This window comes from Taeniopygia guttata, chromosome 1 (genome assembly GCF_048771995.1).
Source record: "Taeniopygia guttata chromosome 1, bTaeGut7.mat, whole genome shotgun sequence".
Taxonomy (NCBI): domain Eukaryota; kingdom Metazoa; phylum Chordata; class Aves; order Passeriformes; family Estrildidae; genus Taeniopygia; species Taeniopygia guttata.
Genome location: NC_133024.1, coordinates 27,615,984 through 27,632,007, shown reverse-complemented (window position 1 = coordinate 27,632,007; position 16,024 = coordinate 27,615,984). Strand labels below are relative to the sequence as shown.

At 43.2% G+C, this 16,024-nt stretch overlaps 2 protein-coding genes across 3 annotated transcripts in view; one reads left to right on the top strand and one right to left on the bottom strand.

Moving 5' to 3' along the window:
- The window catches only part of CD86 (CD86 molecule), a 40,158-nt gene extending 28,911 nt beyond the window's left edge, over nt 1–11,247 (bottom strand). For both annotated transcript variants that reach the window (XM_072925785.1, XM_030266759.4), the window contains exon 1: nt 10,070–11,247. The gene's annotated coding sequence lies outside the window, so the exon portion shown is untranslated. The remainder of the gene's footprint in view (nt 1–10,069) is intronic.
- Nucleotides 11,248–11,286: 39 nt separating this feature from the next.
- The window catches only part of MAN1A2 (mannosidase alpha class 1A member 2), a 135,736-nt gene continuing 130,998 nt past the window's right edge, over nt 11,287–16,024 (top strand). The window contains exon 1 of the mRNA XM_012569883.5: nt 11,287–12,100. Coding sequence (XP_012425337.2) covers nt 11,793–12,100 — 308 coding nt within the window. The 5' untranslated portion in view covers nt 11,287–11,792. The remainder of the gene's footprint in view (nt 12,101–16,024) is intronic.

Sequence of the window (16,024 nt, the reverse complement as noted above, 5' to 3'; positions counted from 1 at the left end):
AACAGAGGAAAATTCAGCAACTGAATAAACCAGGCATGGGAAATTTTTGTCAGAAGGTAATTATGGGCAATTGTAAACAAGAGAGCTGAATTGAAACCCTTATGCATCCTAACCAAAATGAGCATTACTGATTCAATAAAACTACAATTTAGATTAAGTATATTTTGTTTAGTGTCAATTTTTCAACTAGTTTCTTTTTTTTTTTCCCTAAAAAGGGGCTCAGTGCATGCACATATTTCTTTGCTTCCCATAAACTGTGTCCATGAGCACTGAGCAGAGGCAGACTAAAGGGAATTTTGGAAGGATTTTTCAGAATGAATCTTGGGTGCTTTCTCCTTAGGTGCATTTCTCTTTCAGTAATGATAAAGAAGTACCACAGTGGAACATTTATTCTGACCTGTGGAGAATGTGTCATGATTTGTTTCCTGCTTGAAGACTGATGAAGCTGCTAGCATGTGAAACTCCAGTTGTTGGCCATGCTGACAAAAGAGGAATTTGTAGTTTTTAAGAACTGTCATTAATCATACCTCGTGTCAGGGAGGGAAGAGTGCAGCAGTGCCAGCACATTTCTAAGGAAAGTTGACAAAAAGGGGAGTGGGACTAAAGAATTGCCCATGCTCGGCTGTGAGGCTGTTTGATGCTGTGCCACGTGGGTGAAGTGTGCTGGTGTCCCAGGTAAGGGGGTCCCCAGGCAAATGCAGATGGGAAGCTGAGCTGCTGATTCAGAAGGTAACTTTCACAATACACATGCCTTTGGGAGAGGTGTGGAAGGTAGAAGAGGGTTGTTTGCCCAAACTTTTCACTCCCTTGCTTCCCAGGGTCCGTGCCAAGACTATTTTGTACTTGTGTACCTTAAAATTATTTTTAAAGTGCATCAAATTAGTTTCCTAATAGATTTCAATTGTTAAATAATGTCTGTGAGGGATATGAAGTATAGCTGCTGACAGAGAACATCCAAGATTTATGTGCTGTCATTAGCTGTACATGAAGTTTAGTGCAATAAGCCACACTTAAAAGCCTTCTGTCTAATGTAAACAGTACATTTCTTCTACTTGTTGGTAAGTAGGTAAATAGACATGAAATAGCATAAACAGAAGCATTCCAGGGACAGATCTACACTAAATGTTACAGATATTTGCATTATTTATTATGGGATATCCATGAACAACCTCTGAATCTCTGCCATGAGAAAAATTCAGCCAAAACCAAATTTCAAGCTCTTCATAAAAAGAAATCATAAAACCTGAATGCTGGTACTTTAACAGTAGCATTTGAGCAGAAATAAACGGTGATAAACTAGTCCGAGCAAATTTAAAACAGATGCTACAAGATTTTAATCACTGAAGAATGAATTTCTGGAACATACTTACACACTGAGATATAAGTGCAACTGAGGCTGAGTCAAATATAGCACAAAGGAGGCAGAAAATGTGGGTCTGGTATGCTATAAACTCATAAAAATGAAGCTGATAAATTGAGAAGCTATAGACCTGATGATGGGAGAATGATGGGCTGGGGAACATGTCAGTTTAGCCACAGGGTTTCTGCCAGAATTGCTCCTCTATGCAAAAGCAGGCAGAGCAGGAGCAGGCAGGAGGTAGAAACCAGGCCTGGCAATATCTAGTCAGGTCCTTGTGTCTGTGCAGAAATGTCACAGCTGCAGAGCACACTATGAAAGAGTTTTGTGAGACACTTCTACCAAACACACGAGAAGAACAACCCTTTAGTATTGTAAAAAATCTGCAAGTTACAGTGATCTCCAAGGCCTTCTATAAATATTCTTTTGTCTCTGGGAGACATCTCTTTCCTGCGAATACAACTCGGTGTGATGCAACTGGCTCGCTCAGACCTGGGTCAGGTTTGTCAAGGAAGCTGATTTTCTGTAGTTACACACACCTTGTTAAGGCAAAACACATGTACTCCCCCTGAGATTCTGATGGAAACTCACTGGTTGCCTGGGTATACCCCCATGCCCTTATCTCACTGCTCTGCCTTTTCTCTGAATCGATGCTGCCCAGATACTCGGTTCCGGAATTTCTCCCCCAGTGTGGCATTTTACTCTTTGACATTTGAAGCTTGTTCCATGTATATAATAATTTTGTTTCAGTTATTTCTATTTCTGCTTTCACTTTCCTTGACGTTCTTGGTGTTCTGTCTGTTGTGTATGTTAGAATATGAAACTTCTGTGCCTGTTTTCATTAGGTATTCTCAGAAATTGCACATTTCCCCTTCATATTGCTTATGAGGACCTTATTCCCAGTTACTCCATCTTTAACTCAAATATTTTCCTGCCTTGTATATACATCTTTGTGGAGTAGTTGGGCTTGTCACTACAACTGCTGGTGTTTTAAAATTTTCTGTTATATCCACTCAAACAATGTCAGCTGCTCTTTTGCTGACATTGCTTGGCATGTTTATTTATTTTGCTTTTTTGTTCTCTCTGGTCTTTACTGAAATAGTTTTAAATGGGTTGCTTAGTATCATGTAATCTGTGCCTTTTAAAGACCTTTGGGATTCTGATTCAGTTGTCACTCAGATATTTCTTTTTCAATGAATAACAAGTCATTGATGAATAATTCTGATTAAACCAACCAACAACAACAACAACAACAAAAAAAAACCCAACAAAAAAAAAAAACCACCAAAAAAAACCACCAAACCAAACGAACAAAAAAACCCCACCAAAACCCCACAACAAAACTCTTCAGGGTGGGGGTGGGAAATCCTACTTCCTTTTTGTATTCTGAACTGTCTCTGAGAAAATGGACATTTCTTCCTATGGACACAATGTTCTTCCTACCTTTGCATTGGCATTTCAAATCAATGTTCTCTTTTATCTCCCTATACAAAAGGCAACCAGTACTCCCCAGACCAGTGCCATTCCTTTAATGGTCAACTCTTTTACTAGTCTAAATGATTTTCATGTACAACAGAAAGTCCTGGTTGAATCTGATATTTTTCAAGATTTTCAAATTTTTTTTAAAGCTGCCATATTATTTACACAGTTCCACCCCAGAGAGGTTGAAACTCTGCTTTTATCGTGATTTTTCTGTACCAAGGTTAGTGATTTTCACCTTAGTTATAAAATCATTTAGGTTGGGAAAGAACTTTAAGATCATCGAGTCCACACATAAACCTGACACTATCAAGTACAGCATTAAAATATGTCCCTAAGTACCACACCTACATGTCTCTTAAATACTTCCAAGGATAGTGACTCAGCCTCTTCCCTGGGCAGTCTCTTCCAATGCCTGATCACCCTTTCCATGAAAGAATTCTTACCTAATATCCAGTCTAAACCTCCGAGGCCATTTTCTCTTGTCCTGTTGCTTGTTACTTGGGAGATGAGACTGAATTCCACCCGGCTACAGCCTCCTTTCAAGGTCTTGTTGAGAGTAATAAGGTCTCCCCAGCCCTCCTTTTCTCCAGGCTAAACACTCCCAGGCGCCTCGCTGTTTCTCATCAACTCTGTTGCCCTTCTCTGGACTCACTCCAGCCCCTCAGTGTCTTTCTTGCAGTGAGGGGCCCAGAACTGGACACAGCACTGGAGGTGTGGCCCCACTAGTGATGAGTACGGGGGACAGTCATTGCCCTGATCCTGCTGGCCACACCGCTGCGGATACAAGCCAGGATGCCATTGGCCTTCCTGGCCACCTGGGCACAGCTGGCTCATGTTCAGTCAACCAGAGCCTCCAGATCCTTCTCTGCCAGACAGCTTTCCAGCCGCTCTTTTCCAAGACTATAGTGTTGCATGGGGTTGCTGTGACTCAACTGCAGGATCTGGCAACATTTTCCAATGCCTTGATCTTTTCTCTATATTTACTGTGACTTGTGATTTCCATTTTAAGGACTCTGATGCATTGAAGTCCTATTATATGCAAATTTTAGGCACCAAACCACAAACAGTAAGCACAACATTCATGCTGCTATCTTTTATTCTAGCTTTTGACTCGGCCACTGTTCCTGAAGAAGTATGTGTATATCTAGCAATGATACAACACAATAACCTGTCAGCAGTTATTTAACTATTGGATGGAACATAAACTTCCATTGCAGCATTTATAGGGAGGCTGGATAGGCTCTCTGAGGCATGAAAGGACTAAATGTAAAGCTCTGAAGATGTTCAGGTAAGATCAGCAGATTTTTATTTATGCTTGAGAGAAGAGATGAAGTTGGCTTCATTCTTCCTGAAGGGAGACAGCTCCCTGTTCTTTGTTTTCAGAGTGTGTGCTCACATGTGGGTGTTTCTGGAAGGGGAAAGAAGAGAATGTATAATGATGGTGAAAGCATATAATCACAGATACAGTAGAGCAGAAGTTCCCAGTCTCCTGTGTCTGGACATTTTCATCAACAGTGGCAACACTGGTCATCACAACCAGTTGAAGCAGGCACAGAAGCACCTTTTTTCTTCACCCATTATCTCATGCCTAGATTTCGCCAGAGAAGCTCTGTTTCAGTATCCAGATTTTCAAACTCACTGGAACAGTAGAATTTCCAAGTGTATCTAATAAATCTAAGTAGCTGCAAATCTCCTGTGTAGTTGTTCCAGCTGGGGGGGCTGTGTATCTGGAAGTCAGGGTGGTTTCAAACACATGCCTCACAGTTACTGCATAGCTGTCAAGTACAGCTCGTGCCATGATGATGCACTGGACTCAATTACTTTCTGTCTGCTACTCAGCCAATGGAGCCTGAACAGCATTTTAAGCAAATTCTGGGTTCCTTGTGTATATATGACTTTGATTCATACCTTAATCAATGCAGCATGATAAAAAGGTCAGGCTTACTGCTCACCCACACCTACGTACATCTGGGAAATTCCAGACCAGCAGTGGGAGGCCACTTAGGTTCACATGGCACAGCTTGAATACAGGCAGGGACCCTGTGGGATTTGTGGCTAGAAAGCCTCATGCAGTGGAAGGGGAGGGGAGGATATTAGAAGTTCCTAACTAGAGGCACTTCAGATATGCAATGTAGGGCCTTTGCTGGATACATTTCCATTGCAGCTTCTGCAGGGAAGCCCTGCAGTGCTAGTCGGATGTTTGGATATGTGTAATTACAGACCCACACACAAGCTCAGCTAAAAGATGGTGGGTAGGAAGAGCGTGACCACCTGAAGGCTGGGTGGTTTTAGATGACTTGGAAGGAATGATGGGAGAGAGGGAGAAAGCGTTAGATAAACGAGGGCAGAATTACTGAAAAGTGTAATGGGCAGACTAACAAATCAAGAGGAAGCCTCATGTTTGGATGAGTAAATCTTCCATTTCCACTGGCTGACTTTCAACCTGCACAGAGGCAGATGGAAAAATCCCTGTCTTACTGTTACCAGTCCCAACAGGCTGGTAGCTTCACAGGGTAGCAAGGATGAGCACAATGCTTGGGACACAGCACAGCAGCTTTCCCAGCTGCACATCACTCTGGAGCTGGCTGGATAAATGCAGGACAGACAAAAGTCTGACAGACATTTGCTGGGTGAGCATTGCATCCATGCAAGAAAATAATGTATTTTCCCACTGTAGCTGATGATGGTGCTCCTGACCTGGCTTTTTTGATTCATTTGGAACAAAGGAGCATTGGTACATTAACTTCACAGCGTACCATGTGAACTGACAGCTGCTGCATCTGGTCAATTTGTCTTGATGCCTTCAGCTCCACCGCCAGGCTTGAATCAGCCTAGGAGATCCCAGGTATAAAGGTATCATAGGTAAAGCCTGGAAGAACTGCAATTTCTGTAGAACCTTTCTTCCCTCCAGATCTGTGGCTGGGCTAATGAAGGGAGGTAACAGTGTGTGAGCTGACACTGTTATTTTTACATCAAGTGGTATACTCTCCTGTAACAGCAGAATTCTTCACTGACTGTTCACAGTCCAAGGCTCATTCAGTACCATGAGCTGAATGAGAACATTTCACCCAAAGATTAGGCTTGCCAAAGCACTTGCTTATCAGCTTGTTGTAGTTCTAAGGAAGTTTATTCTTGAATGTCCACTTTTCCTTCATATTTTTGTCTCTTTCTAAAGTGAAACATCTTTTAATTGCTCTTTTGGTATTGAAGGAAGATAATGCCAAACTATCAACAATACAATGATAAAATGTTAAATGGCGATAAATTCAGGGGCCCTTCAGTTTTTCACATATTTATGACTTTCTTTAAATAGAAAACATTTTTCTTTTCTTTCAATGTACAGATATAGAATAAAAACACTTGAAAGCAAAGAGTGAAATTGGATCTCATTAAAACATGGAGTTAGTGAAATTGTGACAGATGGGCCCTGCTGGGAAGGAGAAGATCGTTGAACGAGACTGGGATAAGTTAGTGACTTTGCAATTATAAAGCATGTGGCTTTGTAATTTCTAACCCCCAGTTCTGCAAAGTAATCAGTGCAGTTGGGTTCATATGCCTGCAGGGAGGCTCATTGAGACAGGCACGAAGATCTGCACAGAAGAACAGGGGACATGCAGATATTCCAAAACACAGCTGCAAGGGAGCGAATCTCTCTCTTTTCCAGCCAAATTTTAATCTGCCCTCTCCAGAATGGAAGAATGCTTCACTGTGAAATATGAACTTGATTTTCATGCTCTCCTGTAGTGCTCACCAGACTAGGGATGGAATTCTAAGAAAAACATGACCCTTTCAAACACTGATTGATCTGCCACTGTTAAATATTGTCCATCTCAGTATGCCTGTGGCAATGGGTGACAGGTTTTTCTAATTATGTTTCAAAGCGGACTCTGACTTGTTTTTTATAATGTTGAAAATCTTTATCTTGACTCATTTCTGTAATAAACTTCTGGCAACGGGAAGCTATAATTTATTTACTTAGAAATTTCTCATCTCTATTATCGTAAAGATGTCTTAGCAATTCTATTTTTAGGATTGCACAAATGTGGCATAAATCCTGTTTCTCTTTTAAAGCAGATTGTGCTAGGATGTCAAACATCAAATGTGTGAGATTTGTGTCCATCTGAATGATCAGCTTCATTTTTATTTCCAGGGACAACCTCAGCCATCAAGTCTCACCATATGCAAAACCAGACCACTAAGCAAGTGATATATTTAACTTGTTACATAATCTCTTCCATGCATTTAACAAGCTGCAATAATTCAGGGATGGTCTTCCCAGTGCACACTACAGGCAACTATTTGGTTTCAAGGCCTTGAAGCTGCACAGCTCTTGGCTCTATTTTCTGACCATCCCTGGAAAACTTATTTTCACTTTTAAGCCAAAGAATAACATTGCTGCTGCTGATTCCAATATGCACTCATAGATATCACATTTTCCTTTACAATCTGATATTTATGCTCATTTTGTGTCTCTGTAGAGAAGTTGCCATGAGTAAGTTCAGTTTTCATAGCTTCAAATTTTCTGATGTAGTCTAATACACTTTCATGGTTCCCAAATTTCTTTTTGATGTGCGAGTCCTTTCATGCCTTAGGGAAGCAAAGAAGAAAGTATGGAAGTACTTGAAACATTAATAAATAGGTGCTGGAGGCTCATATTATGGTCCAAGTGGGTGTAGGAGGAGCTGGTGTCTTAGTGATGAATCAGAAATGCTAGGAGAGGGGGAAGGCATGTCAGGAAAGATTGGGAAGATGCAAAGCTTGAAGTGACACAGCAAGGGCAGTCACTCACAAAGAAAATGCCTTTCCAGAAGCATTCTGAATGGATATGAAAAGTGCAATACTGCCTTTTTCAGAACCAGAGACAAGGAAGCATGATAATACCTAGGTGGAATAGTTTGGCTGAGGTGATGGATCAGAAAGTTCATATCTTTGATATGCTACACAGAAAAAACTCAGCAAGGTGTGAGACAGAATTTGGACATGAGGACATAGGGAGAATACAGAGCAAAGACCTTGCATATGATAGAGGTCTGAATTAGGAGAAGAGTGTGTTCTCATCTCAAATGAAAATGGAAGGAGGAGAACGAGATTAGGACAGAAATAATCATCCTGCTATAGCCACATTAAGGCTGAACAAGGCTAGTCTTCCTTGTAAAGCTATAGGGTTGCTTGGAAGAAAATGGGATCTGAAATGCAAAGGTCGATTTGAGATTATTATTTTGATAGAAATAATAGTTAAATGTATGTTTACATACATCCAGCAACAGAGGGAGGAGGATATAGAGAGCAGGGCAATGGGCCCAAGAACAAAGGTTTGTGGCAAAGCTTGGCTGAGGGTAAAGTCTTTTTCAGAGAAGCTGTGATTGGAGGGATAGGAGGAAAAACATAAAGACAGTCACAGAAGCCACTAGTGAGTCTAGAGACTAGATTTCATAAAGAATGTGCTCTTGGGACCCCAGTCACCATTGAGTCCAAGAGAACATGAATGTTATTTCAAGCTACATCAGATTTTTCATGGAACCTGGAAAGCATGGACAGTTTTGGAGAGAAAACTGAAGAAGAGGCTTTGCAAATAATGGATCCAGACTGTGTGCCCAAATTCTGATGCTAGAAAGGATCACTGCAGTTTCAAGAAAGTGATATGGATCTGTAGTTCTACAAGACTTACTTTGTGTACCTTTGAAAAATGTGAACTGCCCTAATAGCTTTTTAGAAATGTTGGCTTGTGGAAATTCAGTGACTTTAGTACTGATGATGAAGCACTTTTGGACCTCAAGTTCCCAGTTACATTAGCAATTGATCAAAGTCAAGGCAGTCAGTACAGGAAATTCCTGGTTCTTGTGCAAACCTTTATGTTTCAGCTCAGGACACCTCCAAGAGTGTTCTGGGTATCTGTGATAAAACACTAATAGATGCAAAATCTATATAGTGTAGCACAGGCTCACAAAACCCAACCAATTCAATATAGTTCTATATTTAATGTTGTTCAGCTACAGAGTAACACCACTGCAGCGTGGAAAATCACTGGCAAACTTACAGGGATATGCATATTACCCAGTATGACAGAACCAAAGGATGAAAAATTACTAATAGACTTTGGTAAAAAGTAAGGAAGTCAAAACAAGCACAAAATTGTAGAAATACAAAACTTCATAATGGTTTAGACACAGATGCTTTAGAATTTGGAAAGGTCATCATAAACTAAAAAACCTACAGAAATGCCACTTTCTTCCAATAAGCTACACACAAAGAAACATTTTCTAAAGAAATTGGAAGCTTCTGCTCAGTCTTTTAAAGTGAAGAAAAAACTAGCAGTTGGCAGAGAAGAGTGAAGGAAAGGGCAAAAAGCTGAAGAACAAAAGTCTTCATCTTTGTTTTCCAGACTGTGTGTAAAAGCAATTTAACAAGTGAAGACATGAACATATATGAAGATAATTTACTTTACCAGATCAAAACTAGAAGACAGTTGAAATGGCCAGCAGACCAGTTGAAGCATGTTACTCCTGTTCTAACAACATTCAATGCTGGGTTTAGTTTCTGTACTGACTGGAGTGCATTGTAGTATCATTGATAATACAGCTCTTTTTGTCTGTCTTCTCTTTGGTATCTCTGCCCCACACTGGCTTTTTGGGTTTTATCACCTCATGGCAGTTTCTCACTTTATTCTGCTTTTCACTAGCGCAAGATTACTGAGCAGGGCCCAGCTGTCTGGTGCATGGCAATGTCATGGCATTTCTTTGTAGAAAATAGAGAAGAGGAAGCAAAATAAGTTTAGCTGGGTGGAGAGATGGGAAAGGCCAACAGCTCCAACATGGTATGCAGTAAGATCCAGCAAGGGGGAAGTCAGAGCTTGGTTGTGAGGATGTAAGGAGTGGTCAGAGCAGAGAAGTTAATCCTGTCAAGGTCTCCTTTACCTTGAGCAGTTAACTTCAACTAACTTAATTGGTCCTAAGTGTTTCTTAATCTGATTTTTTTTGATGCTCCCAGACCTGTGCTACTATATAGACTATCAACAGTATTTTTTATTAGCTCAGCTGCTTTCCTTCCCTGGAGACCTCCCAAAGAAACTTTTCTTGAGGGCTTAATTTTCATAGCAAACCACACTCAGATGAGCAGCTGAGGACTAACCTGTAGCACAGCCAGTTGGACTTGGGAGTTCTTTTTTAAACAGGCCGGCATAATTCCACAAATTTGAAACACGTAAAACAAACTTTAAGCCAGATAACAAACCTAAATGCCTGGGATTGCTGTTATCAAACCTGCATTGCTCAGATTCCAGCTGCTGTGACAGGGATCAAGGCACTCCACTCATGGGCGTTGGCAGCATTTGTGGTACTGGAAACCACTCTTGGCTTTGTGTCTGCTTTGTCTATCTGCAGGACATGTGACTTGATGCTTTCTCTCTCACTTTCTTTGTGTATTTACACCTCTACATGGGATTCCTCTTCCTTCTGGAGCTTGTCTCAGCAGGAAGGTTTCCTGCAGGGAGCTGCTGCCTGCTGCTTCAGTTCAGTTCTCATTCTGTCACTCTTACCCGAACCTGGGGTTGCTGCCTGCACCTGGGAAGTCCTCTCCAGCCCAGTTAGCTTTATTTCAGCAGGCTGAGCTGACCCGTTCCCTCCCCTGCCTTTATACCACCTTAGCTGTGATTCAGATTTGGCTGCCAGGTTCACTGAGCAGATTCTGGTCTCCATAACCTGGGAGTACCTGAGTCTCTGGCATTGTTGTTAAACCTTTAAAACGCGGAAAACACCTTACTCTGAAGAAAGCTGCAGGTGCAACTTGTTTCCCAAATTTACGAACCTACTTTTGTTCTGTGACCGCCACTGAATCTTGTTCCTGCAGCTCCCTTGACCAGGTCTTTCCTTTTGCTTTTGCATGAAACCTTGTCATGGGGCCCTGTTTTATGGGGTGTCCAGGATGATTTCCTTGAGATCCTCTAGTCCAGCCCCCCTGCCAAGGCAGGGTCACCTGAAACAGGTTACTGTGTGCAAATAATAGAGCAGGAATGCATCCAGGTGGGCTTTCAATGCCTCCAGAGAGGTAAACTCCATGGATCTTCATGCTGCAGTGCTCTGCCATCCTCAGTGTAAAGTTCTTCCTTCTGTTTCGGTGAAACTTCTTGTGTTTTAGTTTATGGCCACTGCTCCTCGCCCTGTCGCCGGGCACCAGAGGAAAGAGTCTGGCACCATCCTCTAGGCACCCATCACCGAGATATTTACGTGTATTAACGGGATCCCCTCTCGGCCTTCTCCAGACAAAACAGGCCCAGCTCCCTCAGCCTCTCGTAAGAGAGATCTCCAGCCCGCTCAGCATCTTTGTGGCCACTCACGGCCCGTTTCCCGCAGCTGCCGGTCCCACCGACGATTCCCCGCGAGAGGCGCGGAGCCCTCAGCCCGGCCCGGCCCGGCCCCGCTCCCGCCCCGCCCCGCCCCGCCCCCGCCCCGCGCGCGTGCGCCGCCCGCCGCCGCCGCGCAGGCGCCGTGGAGGCGGGCAGAGGGTCCGGAGCGGGACCGGCGCGGCGGCCGCTCCCGGCGTCGTTCGCAGCGGGGCCCCGGCGCGGCCAGGGGGATGCGCCTCCGCCCGGCCCGGACGAGGGGACGCGGCTGGAGCGACGCCGCGCGCCAGGCCGGGCCCCCGGCTCCCCGCTGCCGCTCGTCCCGCAGCCCCGCGGCCGCGGAGCTCGGGGAGCGCCGCTGACCGGAGTCGCTCGCTCGGGCCCGGCTGGCCCCGCGGCGAGGGAAGGAGGGAAGGGGGCGCGCAGGTAGCGGGGCGACCGCGCCCCGTCGGGGCGGCCCGGCCTCCCCCCCCTCCCCCGTCCTCCCTTCCTCCGGCGCCCGCGGGGAGGATGGTGATGGTGCAGCCGCCCGCAGCCCCCGAGCCGGGCCGGGGCCGCCCTCCGCAGGGGCTGAGGGGATGAGCCGTGCCCCGCCGGGGAGTCGCTAGCGGAAGGATGACCACTCCCGCCCTGCTGCCGCTCTCCGGGCGGAGGCTGCCCCCGCTGAACCTGGGGGCCTCCGCCTTCCCGCACCACAGGGCTACCTTGAGACTCTCCGAAAAATTTATCCTGCTCCTTATTCTTAGTGCCTTCATCACCCTGTGCTTCGGGGCGTTCTTCTTCCTCCCCGACTCCTCGAAGCACAAGCGCTTTGACCTGGGCTTGGAGGATGTGCTCATTCCCCACGTGGACACCAGCAAAGGGGGCAAGAACCTCGGCGGCTTCCTTATCCACGGGCAAGGGCACGACGAGCACCGGCACAGGTGGGTGCCTCGCTCGCCGGCAAGGGAGCGGGACTGGGTGACAGGGAGAGCCCTTAAAATAGGTCCTTCCTCTGCTGCTGTCCCTCCTCTCGCCGACATCCTCGTGTCTCCCCAACGTGTATCAACTTCTGAGCGCTCGCCTTGCGTCCTCCAGCTGCCATATGTAGCTGTGGCTCCATGTTGCCTTCCCCAGTGTGAATTTAGCCCTCTGGCGAGCTAGAGCTGGGAGGGCAAATACGAGGAGTCCTCCAGCGGCTGATTTATTTTCTCACTCTAGCCAATTCCATGCATCAGGCATGGAAAGAAGAGGGTTAAGTTATGGTATTTGTGGAGGCAGTATAAGTGACTGAAAAACTGCCGCATCGCTTCTAGAGCTATTATGTGCTTACTCAAAACAGCTGCTTGTTGCTGAATAGTGCACAGGAACTTTGATCTGAAAAAGACTTCATGCTGTGATCCAGAGGCTGTCAGTCTATGATGTGCAGGACGCAGAACTAGTGCAGATGGCACAATTGCCTTTTTCTGGCCCTTAAAATCACTTGCTCTAATGTTAATCCAGACGATTGAAGGTGCCAGTGGCTGAGTTTCCTTAATTGTATTTGCCAGTGTAAAGAAATCACAGATAAAATAAGAGTACCAAGGGTGGATATGCTGTATCAACAGCTTTTTAGGGGCCACCTAAAGCTTTGTGTGCTGCAAGCCTCTAAATGTTCAGGACTGGATCTTGTGAAGTTAAGCATTCAAAACGGAGGTAAAAAACCTTAAATGATGATTATACAGTATATTTGCCTCTAACGTACTTCAGTGCCTAAATTCTACCCTGTTGCCTGGATCTTAATGAGGCTGACAGATCTCTCTTTACTGTCAAAAATGTGTTAAAATATGATGGTGGGTGATAAAATACCTGCTTTTATACTCAAATTAGTAATACAGGGAATTTTAAAGAAAGGTTACTTATGCTGATAGTGCTCCTTTGAAAACAGCTTAAAATATATCTTATTGACGTAATAATTATTTAAAGGTTATTTGTATGAGATTAAAAGGAGAGGGTTTAATTTACTTATTTTTATTAATCTGTTATGAGTTATAAAGAACATGTGAATATATGGTATTTTTCCTTAAGGCATCTTTGCTGTTGGATGTCTTGGGGCACTTACTATGAGCCCTTTCTCCCTGAGAGGGCATGGGTTCTTAATATTTAACAAGGACTTATTTTGTCTATGATGTTAATTTCTGGTGTAGTTAAATACTGCATTAAACATAGGTTTAGACAGTCTCTAATATGCCTTTGAAGTTCTTGTCTTTCACTGTGCGGGTTTATTTATTTTTTCTTGTGTGTGTGTGATCTTATTTCTTAGCTTCCCCAGTCCCTGTGGCACACACAGTCAAAATCAGTTTCTAAAATATAGGACACATGAAACAAAATGAAGAGTTCGGAAATGTTCAAAACTCCAGCTGTGGCTGTTGTACCTTGTGTTGCCCAGTAGATGGGCTGTAGAAAATAGGAGTCTGTTGATAGTGATAGTTCATATGAATCCTTTCCAGGTCCACTCTTTTAGTTACTGAGGCCACAGCTTTAGGAAAGAAGGACTACTTTTTTGTGTGTCATGTGTAGGTAAGCAGTACCTTACAATTGTCAGAGCTAAATGCATTTTGGGTGTTTGGGATCTGTTTTTAAACAAAGTGGTTATCCTGACATCAGTTAACTGTCCTGTGGTTTGTATTGCTATGGCTGTGTGTACCTCCCACCTGCCCTCCATCCAAAATTTCCCTGTCGTGTTCATTTTTTGAGTTGTTACTTGAGCAAGAATACTTATTGTTCCTGTTGTTTTAGCTTTGCAAGCCAGGCGTATCTTAACTACTTAAAAAGCCTGCCTGCTTAACCTGCTTGTAAGACCCTTGTGTGGATGTCACAGTGTGCATTGTGAAGCAAAGTTTTGTGCTTTACTTTTGAAGTAACTTTGGCCAATTACCGCAGTTTTATCAATGGGCTCTTTGCCATCAGCCTGGGGCTGATGTGGTTGTTTACCATAATGGAAAACACATGCTGTCATTTTCATTGTGGGGTTCTTTCTCCTGGATTTCAGGGATATTGACAGACGGTATTTTGAGAAAGTGTAGGATCTTCAGTGGTGAGCTCTGGATTACTTAGTTGCAGTTTAGGATGGAAAAATTTGTTTTGCTTACTATCAAGTGGTAAAGTCAGGCATCAGCTACTTTGTAAGTGTTGTTTTTTGGGTGAGGCAGAGGAGTTAGGTCAAGAGAAGTTAACCTAATCCTAATATGAAGGAGGATCACCCTTCTGCAGTGTGAAGGGTGAGGATGGATTGACAAGTTGCATTTCCAGAAATCGAGGGCCTTCAGAACTAATTGGATCAAAGGTCATTCATATGAAGTAGACACTTGATTATGAAGTGGCAGATGTTTTGATTTAGTCACTAAAAAGGAAAGTGTTTCTTCTGTGAATGCTGGTATTGATGTCTATCAAATGATAAACCACACATCTTATTATACTGCTCCCTTGGTATATAGGCTATAATATTTTAATGCTCATTTTTCCTTACTCAAGTCTTTAGTTTTGTAGGCTACTGGAAAATACTTGTATTTCTATGTTCTAGAAAAATGCAGCACTGGTGTAGGTAGAAAATCATCGTACCAACCATGCTCTAGTGTTGGGTGTGCAAACAATGGTTCCCACTGGACTTTCTCTGTATTCCTTGCATGCTTTTCCACCTCTTCCCCTGGGCACCCTTGACATTCTTGAGTGCTTTTATTTTTATTGTTACAGTGGATACCCCTTGCTGACATTAACTTTACATCTTCCATTAAATTGTTTTCTTTACTGCTCCTGTCTTTTGTTTTCCCCTTCCAGGCAGAAAAATTGGGGGGGTGGGGGGGTTGTCCCGACTCCATTCCTCACGGTCTTAAATATTTATTCAAGAATTTCAATGTTCTTGCCTATCTACGGAGAAAAACACATTTATTTTAAGAAGATGGTTAAAATCTGGAGTAAAACTGCAGTCTGTATTGCAAGGTAACACTCACTTTGAGCTGTTTGTTTCATCTGTAAGCTCTTCCTGCAGGGTAGTGCATGGGGAATGAGTGAGTAATGTTGGGAAGGTGTACCACAAATTTTTGCCTTTGAGAGGAGGGAGAGTGGAAAGGATTAGTCCAGGACTTAAGAAGATATGTGCATACACATATCACAGTTTTAAAAAATAATTTCATTTCCTGAAGATGAATTTCTTTCCATTTCAAATAGGATATTGCAGAGATTCTGGAATGAGAGCTGCATGGTTTTGAAGGCACATCTTGCCAAACAAACTTGTGTAGCACCCAAAATTTGTTACATGATTTTAGATAACTGTAATTTTTCCCAAACTTCTGTATCTTTTGCCACACAAAGATACTTAAGGTGTTTCTTACTACCCGATTACTGTTCAAGTGTCTGTGGTGTTTCATTCTTCAGTACCAGATCTAAAAGATAGCTCTGGAAGTAAACCAAAACATTCTTATAGCTTCTTTGCATCTGATGCAAATGAGTGAGACTGCAAATGCTCTGTAATCTCCTTGATTTCTCAGATTTTTAAAAAATAAGATTATCTGCAATATGTAAATTGAGAAGACTTGTTTCTTCAATGTGTGAAAGTAGCTGCTCTCTGTATTACTTGACAAAAGCTAAGGCCATTTCTGTCGTGAAAGTACATTAATTTTAGAGGCAACGAATAATGTAATTTTATGAGCTCATACCTACTTTGTAGCAGCATTTGGACTGCTGCTGGGCAAACAGTTCAGTCCTTCAGAACTTGTGAAGCTGTATCTTCAGCTGATGAATTCCTGTGTATCACTTCAAGTCAAAATTTGTCTGTTTGGAAAAAACCCTCACCAGCCCTCAAGTAATCAGGTTGACAGCAGCTGCTGCTA